At 36.1% G+C, this 13,331-nt stretch overlaps 1 protein-coding gene across 1 annotated transcript in view; it reads right to left on the bottom strand.

Annotated features, from left to right (window-relative positions):
* The window catches only part of PIK3C2G (phosphatidylinositol-4-phosphate 3-kinase catalytic subunit type 2 gamma), a 208,105-nt gene that overhangs the window by 129,904 nt on the left and 64,870 nt on the right, over window positions 1-13,331 (bottom strand). The window contains 1 exon segment of the mRNA XM_055809289.1: window positions 6,483-6,614. Coding sequence (XP_055665264.1) covers window positions 6,483-6,614 — 132 coding nt within the window.

The raw sequence follows: 13,331 nt of genomic DNA, 5'->3' as shown, positions 1-13,331 counted from the left end.
AAGAAACTCTAGCAAAGTCATTTTTATAGTCAACACTCAGTGTAAACCTACTTCTTTTTCACTTCTTAAGCTATTCACATTGTTAGTGCAAAAGTTTTATTTCATTCTGAGAACACAGCTCAGGAAGATTAAAACCAAAACCATTTTCTGGAGTTACTTTTGCAGCTGTAGGTGCATTTGCAGGGGAATGGAGGCAGAAAAAGGAGCTGTGATGTGAAAAAGATAGCACTCCGGGAAAGCAGTTGTATGATACAGAAGTCTTTCAGATTTAGGTAACTGATGTGAATGTGGAAGTGATCAACGGTGATTCAAAGTTGTTTTTCTGTGCTGTGTACTCGGATGACCTTTAATAAATGAATTATATCCCTTCAACCAGTCCTTTGCTGACACAGCTTTACATCATAATTTGACCTAATTGGCAATTTTGTTAGAAAGGGAGAAGAGTGGCTGAGAACTGAATGAACACCAAGACTAAATTACCCTTTTGAGCTCTCATTACTGCTAATCACTTTCATATTGTGCTCTAAAACTATAGGAGACTTTTAAAAAGAATCCATACAGTGTATTTTTTTTCCTGGGAAACCTGTATAGACAAACACAGGAAGTAGCACAGACCTCAGAGGCACTGTAGATGTGCTTAAAAGCACATGTAGATGTGTTTAATCGAGACATTTTCCTAGTTCATTATTTCAACTCATCTGCACCCACTACAGATGTGGCTAAAGACTGTCCAGGACAGGAAATAATCAGCAGTGGGCTTCTCACAGTCCTCAGCTGGAGAAACAGCAAGCAAAGCAATGTATCTTTGCTGGACTGAGAAGACTTCACATGTTAAAGCAGATTACAGGACTGTGAGTAAAACCATACACATTAAACCACTTTGATAGTATGGAGTTGATATCTCCTAAGGAAAAATGAATTTGTTTTAAAAACTAGACACACATTTATGCCTCTGGTATATAGAGTAACCTTATTTATACATTGACAAATAAGTGAGCAACTTATGTACCTTCCATCATTAAGTCACGCTTTGGACTAAGGCTAGCCTGTAAACACAAGAGGTATTTTTTAAAAGATGTGAAGAGGCATTGACAACTGTGAAATACTGCATGTGTTCCTGAGGCACAGCTTTCCCTAGCAATCTCTGGGGCACTGTATGCACCGCTCAGCTAACATTCTTCAGGATCAAGTCTGCTTTTGGACTCACAACTGGAACAGTAACAGGGGCCATACAGGTGAACGAAACAGTAAAAATATGCATCGGCATTTTTAGAAAAAGGAAAAGAAGGAGTGTGTGCAGGATTCATTCAGAAAAGGAAGGAGATAGAATCATGAGCATGATAACCATAAGCTTTACTGAACAGAAAGGTTCCTCTCTCTGCTGCTGGGTTCTGCTGATGAGCCCAGGCAAGTCACCCCCTGTTCTGCCTGCTGGTTTCCCCATCTGTAAGGTGAGGGTAGTGATACTGACCTTTGTGAAGACTGTATAAAGACCACAGCCATAGACAATGGCACAGCAGAATTTGAATAAACAAGTTCTGCTCTATGCCCACTGCTATTTATTTATTTAAATGCTCGTGCAAAACCAGGGCAGATGGAAATCCCTGCAATTACACAGATTCCCGGCTCTTGTTTATTACTGGAGTTAAAATAAACTTCCCATCTTATTACAGCAGAAGAGAGCAATGCTGTTTAAGGACAGTTCAAGTTACCCTAAATTAACAAAATCAACCTTGTGTCCTGAAATCCCATGGGAGACTTCCCTCACGAGGCAAGAGAAAATTTTTGTTGCTTGCTCTGCCTGATTTGGAAATATCAGTTCAAAATAAATAGTGGTGTTAGAATCACTGAAGTAGAGCAATGGGCACTGTGGAGGACTTTACAATGCCCAAATTGCCCCAAGTGATGGATTTCTGATTTGTTAATTAGCTCTGGATCACTAAACTATTCAGCCCAAGAGACAAATGTATTTTTCTGATGTGAAGGAGGGGAAAGTTGGCACACAAGCTTGAAAACACTTTTTGAACTGCTTCTTGCATCTAGTAAGATTTCTTGATACAGATGCATTATCAAGGACTTTATGGGCATTAATTTAGGGCCACTGTCTAAAGTCAGCTACCCGATAAGGATGAGAAATGTGGATGTGAATGCCCACCTACTGGACAAGCTGGCAGATAAAACCATTATTACTGTGTTCATTCCCAAATGTATATAACATTAGAATTACTGTTTAGACTGGATATACCAGGAAAATGAGGAGAAAATATAGTGTAAAAATAATGTTATTATCCCCAAACCTGACATTATAAACCTCAGAAATTCAGAGCTGAGGTTAAGTTTACTTTATCCAAAGCTGATAAGCTACAAGACACCCCCACCCCACCCCACCCCCCCCACTTATGGCCTAAGCAGTCTTAATTCTGCACTGGAATGATATTGTGAAATAACTACTTTATTATAATTGCAAATACTACAGAATTCTAGAAAATTCAAATTAGAGACATAAATTTTCACTGCAAAGTAGTGCTAAATGTCCTAGAGACATTTAAAAGGACCACATCTTCCATCCCCACAGTTTTTAATTTAAATAACTTCCATAAATTTGAAAGTGCTGAATACAGCAAATACAAAATTATCAGATTATTCCAGACATTTTAAACAAATTTGCAGTTATGTTCCTGATTCTTTCTTAATTTTTGCCCCCAAATGTGAAGTTTAAAAATGAGTTTAGAGGGAACAATTTTAAGGTAAACAACTACATTTAGGCAAAAATTGGAGAAAATGTCCAGGAAGTCAGTTATGTAAAAAGTGAGACTATTTCTAAAGAAACATGCAAAATTGATAAGCAGTAATCCCAACACTCATTTGATAAAGAATGGAGTGGCTGCCCTGTATGTCCGTCAGCTAGTTGTGTTATAAATCAGCACACTGCAAGACAACTGTCAGAATAATCAGCAATGTTACTAGAATTCAGTAAATAATGTAAATTAAGACAATTTGAAATTTACTAAACATCTGTTCACTGGCAAGTCTTAACAATAACAAAACCAAATTAAACAGGCCAAATTCTTGAGAACATATTTTGGTATTGTGTGGTTTAAACATGGTCAAGGTATGGAAAAGAGTTTGCAACAAGAAATGTTACATAATAAGTAATATGTTTTATCTAAACAGTTGGGGTTTGCTTCTATTTTTTTTATATATTCCTTATATACTCTGCTTGCTATTTTTTAAGAGACATGTTAAAATCTCAGAAAATATCTAGAGCCCTTTGACATGGCTTTGCTCAAATGCATGAGAAACTTCACACTTCTTGAAACAGATGAAAGGAATTTGTATAATTTATATGTTAAAATAAGCTCAGCTCTTTTTAATCTTCAGTTCAAACTAAATATAAAGAACTGAATTATGAATGACAGAAGAGACCATACAATTTGGAAGAGAAAATAAATATCAAACTTACAGAAAGGTGTAAATTCAGAGTCTTTTAAAAAGAGGCATTCTTGTGCCCTAGGTCACTCAAAGATCAAGATTCCTAAGAAATATCTGGAAATAATGCAAAATTGATAATTTTTTTTTCCTTCTCTTTTTAACATAAGCCAAAACCAGTTTGAATGGAATTCTTGTGGGTTTAATCAGAATAAGATATAATGGGACAGAAATGAGGAAATGTATTTTTAAAATGCTTGACATTTATTTTCATTTTCCAATGCTTATCAAAGCAAACAAAAAAAAATATTTTTTTAAACAAGCATCTGAATAGAGAGAAAGAGGACATTCTTTGTCCTTATCTTTGCTGGCCCTGAGAAGAATGGCTCAGTGACCAACTGGGACAAGGACTTGAGCAAAGATATTTGATGACCCAGGCAAATATCACAGGGCTACTGGCCTCCTCAAAAAGCTCATTTCTCTCCTTTCCTCTATAAATTAAATCCTAGATATGAGACTGTTAAGATTTTTTAGCACCCAAATTCACCTCAGAAAACATTTCCTTTGAGAAAGTGGTATTTTCCAAGTTAGAAACGTTTTATCAAAGATTTTCTGGTCAGATTTCATTAACATCTTTGAATACATTTATAGAATTTGTTTATTTAGAAACCCTAATATCATAATCTTTGCAATAATACAAGGTACTCCTGACACATTAGCATGACACTACAGGTACAGATCTTTTCCTCATACATACTTTCAAGTACTCTGTTGAAATGCCTTGAAGATTAGTTTCATTCCAGCAGTGAGGGGAGTGAAGTTGGGTTCATCGCTCAGTTTATTAATGTTTTCCACAAAATTGGTGAGTCAAATAAAAACAATTATTAACCTTCAATTTTTTTGTGGAGCAGGAAACTGCCTCCTAAAGTCCTACCATTGCTTCTCAATTACTTCAACTAACTAAGCATTACATATTAAGAATCACCTGATGGTTTTAATCATGCTACTTTCTAAGTAGGTAAGCCTGAGAGCTAGTTTGCCTGCCTAAAAGTATTCATGATCTACCAAAGAAAAGGAAAAATAGGCAGTGTGAAGGTTCAGATATTTTCAAGTTTTGCATTTCAGAAGGAATTTCAGGGATATCCTTTTTTTTGAAAACACTTTGTCAATTAAAATTATGGTGAATTAATAATTCTGTGGTCTCATTGGCTAAAAGAAGAAAAATCATTTAGGCTTCTTTGTGTTAGCAATTACTATAACTGTAAATGACACAGCTATCAGATTAGGGGGTGTCGAACATGCTATTCCTAAAGCATTTCTCTCCAGCAACTCGACTTTTATTTCTGTTTTGAAGGGTCATTTCAGCAATGATCTCTACAACTACAGAGCAGATGAAAGGAAAGTGGCCCTCTATCCCCTTCATTGTGCTGATTGTGTGTACCATGAAGGAATGGAGACATTTTTCAGTAAAATTTTTGAAATTGTCTCGATGACTTGGAGATCTACTTAACGAAAATCAACATGCTTGCTCTGACAGCATATGTTACAAAATATACATCAGAGCTTTCAGATCTTTAAAAAATCATTCCTTTGGGACTTGAATGCTGAAAAATAAGAAATTTCCAATACAACACAGGTCCTTAAGAACAGGATTCTTACATATCCCATATGTGAGAATATATCCTCCAGAGGTGCCTAACCATTCCCCAGTTATCATGCCTAATGATCTGCTTCTGAATGTACTGAGCACATACCAGCTTGCTCGGGATGAGGACATCTTAATGCTCCATCTCAAGTTAGATTCTCAGCCAAGATATTCCCTCTATCTATTTCACCCTAAGCATCAAGGTGGTAGAAATACTCAAAATCAATACATGCATGTTTTGTTTAAAAAGACACACAGAATGGAAGAGTGAGTGATGTGCTCTTCTTCAGACTATGAAAGAGAAGTCATTGAATAAAACGCCCAAGCAATCCTTGGAGCAGAATTTGATTCATGTTTCTTTCCTCCCTTCAAGATAAGTGCTCCAATCACTAAGTCACAGAAGAATACTCTCTTTTTCTGAGTGGAGTAATCTTGAATTTTCTTCTGAAAATTATGGAAAAAGCCTGTAGCCCAGTTCAACCTATTATCTAGTGTTTAAAGTCTCTCAACTTAAAAGTTCAATGAAACCAAAGGTCTTTCAAACAGTAAATTCATATATGGAAAGAGATTTTTAGATTTTGTTTTGTTTTAAATGGTGATTGCCATGATATGGGGAAGTAGATGAAGATGTCTCAAGATGAGGAAAGAGCTATAGCTTAGAAATGGATGTTAATGCAGAAACTTGTGGGGTTTGAACATATCCATCTCTTGCCCAGAGGGCATGCGGGACTATGGAGCCTAAATAAAAACTAAGTATTACTGTAAAGGCTCAATCTAAATTCAAATGTCTCAGTGCTACTAACATATTCGTAGCACTGCAAAATATTTACCATAGATTTCAGTTTATGCATCGCTGCAGAAACATTCAAAGCTACCAACATCTTTAAAACACTGTTGCATTGCATACTGTGTAGAAAGAAGAGGTTAAAAAAAGAGGAGAAAGCTTATCAAGTGGTGTGTAGAGGGAAAAGTGGTCATTGTGGCCATCACTAAATGCCCCACCCTGAGCAGAATGAATAGGTGTCAGAACTGAAGGCAGACTGAAAAAAACCCAACCATTGTGAACAAGAAGCTATGCTGAGAAGGATTTTGCAAAGCTACAGGAAAGGTTACAACAAGGCCTTTCAACAGAACTAGGGAACTTTCTTGTAAGTGTTGAAGAGTTACATAAGCCCAGTTCAAAATCAGTGTATTGGAAAGAAAGAAAAACTTCTGGATGGGGTTCTTGGCACATCAAGAGTGTGTGTACTGTAAGTGTAACTGTAAATTACTGTAAGTGACTGTCTCAAGTCTTATTACAGCAAGGTCCTGAAATTAGTATTTCTGGTTTTTTATATTTGTCCCAAGTTGAGTGTAATACTATTCAAGAATGGTGTTTTCTTAAGCTGTCATATAAAACTGAACTTACTCTTTTGGATACAATGAGGAGCATGTCCAAGCAAGCACTTCTGTATTTTTAGAGGTAGTGTTTACTCCAAGTAGTTTTATTGTCAGCATAGTTTCCCTTGGAAGAGCCTTTATTCGTAGAGGAAAGTTGATTCTAAAAGAAAATCAGAAAAGAGAAAAATAAAAGTTAAAAAACCCTGAGCATTGTTACCACAAATGAGTCCTTTCTACATTTTTCTAGATGCTTTAACACATATAAAGCTATACATTACAAGAGTTGCACTCCAAACGAAAATGCAACTGACAGATCCCTTCAAGACATTGATGTGTTTTGCCAACCATTAACTTGGATCATAGTACTTGAAAGAGGCATATGAAAACTCATTCACTTCAGTGGTAACAACTAGAGCTGACAAAGGCAGGAAAAGCTCAGTTAGATTAAGCATCTCCTAAGGCTGAATTGTAAACCAATAGTTAGTTATTTTCTGTCTTGTGTCTTCAGAGGAAAACACTACTGAAGAAAGGAAGAGTTGCTTGTGAGTATGATAATCATTATCTTGTTGAGATATGCTTTGGTTGTGTGCTATTCCCAACCACAATTTAAAGGCAGATTTTTTTAATGAGTGATTCACTTTTTTTAGTGAGAAAATTCAGACCTATGAATATTCATCTCAACTTTGTATTGAACACTACCAAACTTGGTTGGACATGCAGGTTTTTTATATAGATTATATGAATTGATCTAAAGTCATAACTTAGAGCAAGTCTAACAAATAAGATACTTCCATGCTGTATGGAAAAATCATGTGTGTAATTACCCAGATGTGCAAGTCTCTGTTATCTTTTGCCTGAAGAGATTGTTTATGTTGGACAGTGCACTTCTAGCTTTTTCCATGTGTATTCAGTACAAAGTTAAATTTCTCAAATGGAAGTGAAATTAATAACATCTTTCTGTATAAACAAAAATCAATATAAGGAGCTAAAGGCTAAAAGAATTATCCCACATTGACAACATAAGCATTAAGCAAACAAAAGATCTGCATAAATTTGAGATTAAGAAAACAAACTAGAAGATAAATTTAAATAATATAGATTCCATTTACTTTTCAGATATTCAAGCTAGACTGCAGAACAATGCAGCTCTCAGCATTTTTAGTAGCCATACTTAAGCAGTAAACGTAGAATTTTGTATTTAAAAAGTATAGTAGCCTAAAAACATAAGGATTATGGGTGGCAGAAATCAGAGAAGGTAATAATATAAGATAAAATTAGCACACGATTTTGGTCCTAGTTCCAAATCTGTCAAAATTCTATTGGCTTCAGGAAAGTTTCTTTAAATGCACCAAGGAACCACTGAAAGAAAGCAGACAGCTTTCAGCTGAAATTTTTAAGTAATCCAAATAAACATTTGTGTCAAAAATTCAGATGATCAGTCCTAAACATTTGTAAATTATTCAAATTTGTATCTCTCTCTTTGAATAACAAAGCAAGACAGCAATTCCCCACTCTTTCTGATGAATGTGAATAGAACTGAGAATTCTCAACTGTCTTCCCACATGTCCCTATTTATAACCTTCAACAGTGCTTTCCTTGTCTCGTGTCCTCTTCCTCACCCATAATTAGTCAGAAACAATTATTAGGAAACTGAACTGTTCACATGTTACAGATATCTTTTTCTGTCTTTTTTACTTAAGGCCAGCAACTCTGACCATGTTTCATAAAACTGTTCAATGAAGAGCTATGTTTAGCTGTAAAGCATTGTTAATGCTGTGATGAGGCAAAAAATAATAATAATAATAAAAAAACGAGACATGCATTTTCCAATAGAGACAATTGTCAACACTCCTTGTGAACTTGGAGCAATGAAAAAACTCACAATACCCTCACTGCAGAAAGCAAATGCTTGCCAGAGGTTCCCTAGGGCACAATATATAACACTACCAGATGTACACCAGTAGGAAAAGAACCTGGAATCTTTGACAAGACATCCCACAAGTTAAAGTATGGGCCAAAGAGGACCAAAGTTCCCTCCCAATGACATGTGATTCCCCTTTAGAGAAAGAGATATCTGTATTGCTTTTAAGAACTTTGATTAATTATGCATTACTGAGCTTACCCAGCTGGTATTATCCTTTCTGACTTCATGAGGCTGAGTCAAATGGATAACTAAGAAGAGGAAATGGAACAGTGTCCAGAAATAAGAAACCTTGTGGGAGAACAATTTAAACAGTAGTCGAGAAGAACACCGAAGCTACTCACTGAGAAGCTGCTATTGACAGATGCTAGATAATCCAAGCTGTACAACTGGTGCCAAATGCCAAGGGCCTGATATCATAAGAACTCTCAACACAGAAGACCTCTGGGGCAACCCAAGCTTTGCCCTAAGAGAGTGTAAACAAAACAGACAAGCCAAACGAAATATGGAAAAGAGGGAAACCCGATGCCAAGAAAGTATCTGAGGTGATGAATGGTAGGCTTAATGTTAATTCCATATTTCATGTCTATAGGCTTAATATAAATTACAGAGGATGAAAAAAGAGGAGACAGTGGTATAAATATATTAAGAGTAACCACCTAAGACAAAAGAAAAAAATAATTAAGAAGCCTCAGTCACTGAAAAATTAAACTAAGGAGAAAATAAGGGGGCAATTTTTGGACTTTACACTTTGTGTGCTAGACAGGATCAGCCTGTTTGAACTCTGCACCAAGGTAACAATCACCCCTTTCAAAGACAACACACAATTTATAAAGCAAAAACTTTTTTTTTTTTTTTTAGCTTTAGAAAACAAAAAAAATCCTCTTAAAAAAAAGACAAAAAGAAGAAACACTAAACAAGGCAACCTCTTTCAGTATCAAATTATTCCCATATTTTCTGAGAACTTTCTGCAAAAGAATATGATAAAAGTCTTCAAGAGAAGCTCATGTTTAAACACAAAACCCTATCAAGTTAAGGTTCAGACAGTTACTGGCTAAAGCACTTGAAAACACAAACTAAATACATGAAAGTCAGCAAAATAAAGCAAGTCTTGTCTTTGGCAGGAACTCTAGATTCCTAATCATCAAAACATTATGCTCCATTTTTTTTACCTTGTTCAAGTCAACACTAATCTAAAATTAGGACCCATTATGAAGCAGCTAGGTTTTTTTTTTTGGTTTGATTGATCCCCAGCTGTATAGAGAGTATTTGATTTCCTAATGTAATAGAAGCTCTTCCTGGTGAACTTTTACCACATGTGTTTTCAATGGCTGTGAACTGAAAATAGCACATGGGTTAGAATGAAAATAGTGCCTTAACTCAAGGCAAAAAACTTTACAAAAAAGAATTGTCTTGTCTGTAAACTGCTTATGCAAACATATTTCCTTCTGTTTCAGAATGGTGGTGTTGTAGCCAAAAATAATATAAGAGCGAACACACAACTTAGTTACAGTTTTCAGTGACCCAGACTTCCTATGATCAGAAATGGTGCCACTTGATGACATGGAAAAACAACTGCAGTAATAATTACTTCATTGTAATACTTTAAGATTTTGCTTGAATTCTTGTTAAAAATATTAATTTTTATATACATGTATTTATTGTAGGAAAGCCAAATCAGCCTGCTCCTGAGTATGTTTTAGATTATGGCAGTTAGACACATAGTACCTTCACTGATAATATGGCACTATCTCTACTGTTCCTTCTCTCTGGGTATTAAAAAATATGCTGAATATATTGAGTATTCTGTCAAGCTTGGTGTGTTTTTTTATTCTTTCTTAGAGGGTTAGCAGCACAAATAGCAAAAAACATATTTTCTCATTATAGAACTGTGACAAGTATTTAATATTTACAATAAATTAAAAACAACATAAACTTTTCATTTCCTATGCATATTTTCATACAGAAAAGATCATAAAACCATACTACGTTTTGGCTTCAAAGGGACAGTAAAAATCACCTAGTTCCAACCTCCCTGCCATGGACAGGGACACGTTCCAGCAGACCACATTGCTTAAAGCCCCGTCCAACCTGGCCTTGAACACTTCCAGGGATGGGGCATCCAAAACTTCTCTGGGCAACATGTTCCAGTGATCTTCTCTTATCCACAAACAAGGTAACCCTGTTGTAGAAGGCCAGCAGACTTGTCAGGCACAATTTGCCCTTAGTGAAGCCATGTTGGCTTGTCACCAGTCATCTCCTTATTTCCCGTGTGCCTTAGCATAGGTTCCAGGAGGATCTGCTCCATGATCTTGACAGGCACAGAGGGGAGAATGACTAGTCTGTGGTTCCCCAGGTCTTCCTTTTTTTCCTTTCTTTTTTTTTTAAAAAATGGGGGTTATGTTTCCCCTTTTCCAGTCAGTGGACTCTTATCCAGACTGACACAACTTCTCAGATATGATGGACAGTGATGTAGCCACTTCATCCACCAGCTCCCTCAGGACCCACGAGTGCATTCCATCAGGTCCCATGGACTTGTGCACCTTCAGGTTCCTCAGATGATCTTGAACCTGATGTTTTCCTACAGCGGGTGGTTCTGCATTCTGCCAGTCCCTGCCTTTGCCTTCTGTGACTTGGGCAGTGTGGCCAGAGCACTTGCTGGTGAAGACTGGGCCAAAAAAGTCGTTGAGTACTTCAGCCCTCTCTATATCCTGGATAACCAGGTCTCCTGTCTCATTCCAGAGAGGGGCTGTATTTTCCTTACTCTTCCTTTTATCACTGACAAAGATTTTCTGGCATCTCCATCCTACCTAATATTCCAATACTATACCAAAGTCATATTGCAGTAAGAACAACACAGTAGAGCATCCAGTTACTGTCTTTAGTTGAAAACATTTGATTTTGTTGTTAAGTGCTGTGTTAGATTTGGAAAAGGAAATAACCTATTGTCATGACGTCAAAATGTTCATGTCCTGCAATAAATGTCTGCTTTATAAGCATCTCTTCCTACAAGAATCTGCCTTGCCAAACCAGGAACATTTTAGTGAAATGTGCAGTGAAAGAAAGGGAGAAAAGGGAGAAAAAGCTCTAGCTGTAATACTGTTAGCTGACTTTAAATACTCATCTGACATTTGCACACTGACTCAAAAATAGCATCCATTCATAAAATCCAGTTCTGGATACAAGCTAAAACATACAATAGTAATGGCATATCTGGCTACCTAGATTCCCAGCCCCTGCTTCTGGACCTCACGTCATTAGGTCTAAGCAAACTCATGTTTTGAGACTTAAACAAATCCAGGTCAATTGGTTTGGTGTGGAAAATAGGCTAATATCATTGATGTGTGCCAGACAGATAGAAATTTTTGGGTTTGTATTTTGGAATTTATTTGAATTAGATTTTGAAAATTATTTTCAAAATTCAAGGAACAACAAAAAGTAAAAATGTACTCTTACAAATTAATACTATTAAGTTTCTTACAACTCTAGATCTTGTTTTGGATGTTAAAAGCCTCTTACAAACATCTATGACCTATGAAAGAATTTGGCCTTCATACATACATGCTTCTTTTTCCAAGAAACTTTTTGATGGAATTACAGCCATTTAATACTGATTTCGGAGAGGTTTAATGGAAACTCTGAAGCTTTAGTCTGATTTCTTTAAATTTTCATGGAAATGGAAGAAAGAGTTTCTGTTTCAGTTATGGCTAACGTATTTATTTCTAGTCTATCTTATATTTTGTTTTAGAAAAAGGTTGTGTAAGATGCATTCCAGAAGGGCATCAGCCACTTCTTAAAAGCCAAAACTGCTTATAAACAATATAATCCTTCTTCTACACCTCAATTATATCTGTCTATATGTACCATAAGATAGTACTTGACCAAAACTTGGAAAAGGTGAAAAATCCTGGAGAGCAAATGGGAATGATCCAATTAATTTAAACACAAGGATAATAGTTACTTTCCAACCTTACAAAAGACTGAGGGTTAACAGTCACACTCTGTGGACTCAACTGGGGCACCAAAGCACATGTTAGGCTGTAAAAGAACTAATTTAGTTGCTTAGCAGAAATGCACCCCTTTTGTTTCTTAATCATAGGGCAGACATACTAAGGTTTCTATATCTGTTCAGGAATGTTGCACAAAATCTCCATTGAGATAATGCCTAACAGGTTTGACGTAAGAAGGTCTTCTTCCATTGGCAAACAGAAATTAAGAATTATACTCTGTATCCAATTATAATTTTAAAAACATCTTTCAGATAACTTGTAGCTTTTGTTCAGCTATAATGTAATCAAGCTGCTTGCCGCTTTAGAATACAGTAAATGGTGATATAAAATATCGAAAATTTCAAAGACTGTAAATATAAACAACATGCTTTAAGAAGCTGGAAGAATACAATATTACTGCCAAATAATAAAAAAATGCATGTTTCTCTGTCATCTATTGCAAACATGCTTTTTGTCATCTCATTGCTTTACCCGAATGCTGTTTAAGTGTGTGCTTAGCTTTTCAGTGGGGTTATTTTTCTCAAAGTAGGCAGGTGACAGGCAGTTGGTAGCCTTTACTCTAAAATTACAGTCTCAAACTAAAGTCCTCATTTTAAAACTGCAGATCCTTCTTACAAAAGACAAAAGAAAAAAACAAACAAAACCCCCCCAAAAAACCCGAACACCCAAAAACCCCCAAACAACCAACCCTCCCCCCAAAACTAACAAAAACCAAAACCAAACAAGAAAAAAAAATCCAACAAAACCCAAAGAAAACACAAAAGCCTTGTTCCTTCGGAAAAAAAAAAAAACCTTTAAAGAAACATTACAATAGGTTCTTGAGTTGGATTGCATACCTGCTAGATGTGGATCCAAAGGGTAGAAGTCCTTAAAAGAGGACAGAAACATAGCCTTTGGTTGCATCTCCTTTCAGTTCCAGTATTCCGCCAGGATGCCTCCAGCAAAT

Source organism: Falco peregrinus, chromosome 6 (genome assembly GCF_023634155.1).
Source record: "Falco peregrinus isolate bFalPer1 chromosome 6, bFalPer1.pri, whole genome shotgun sequence".
Classification (NCBI taxonomy): Eukaryota; Metazoa; Chordata; class Aves; order Falconiformes; family Falconidae; genus Falco; species Falco peregrinus.
This window is presented reverse-complemented; position numbering and strand designations above follow the sequence as displayed.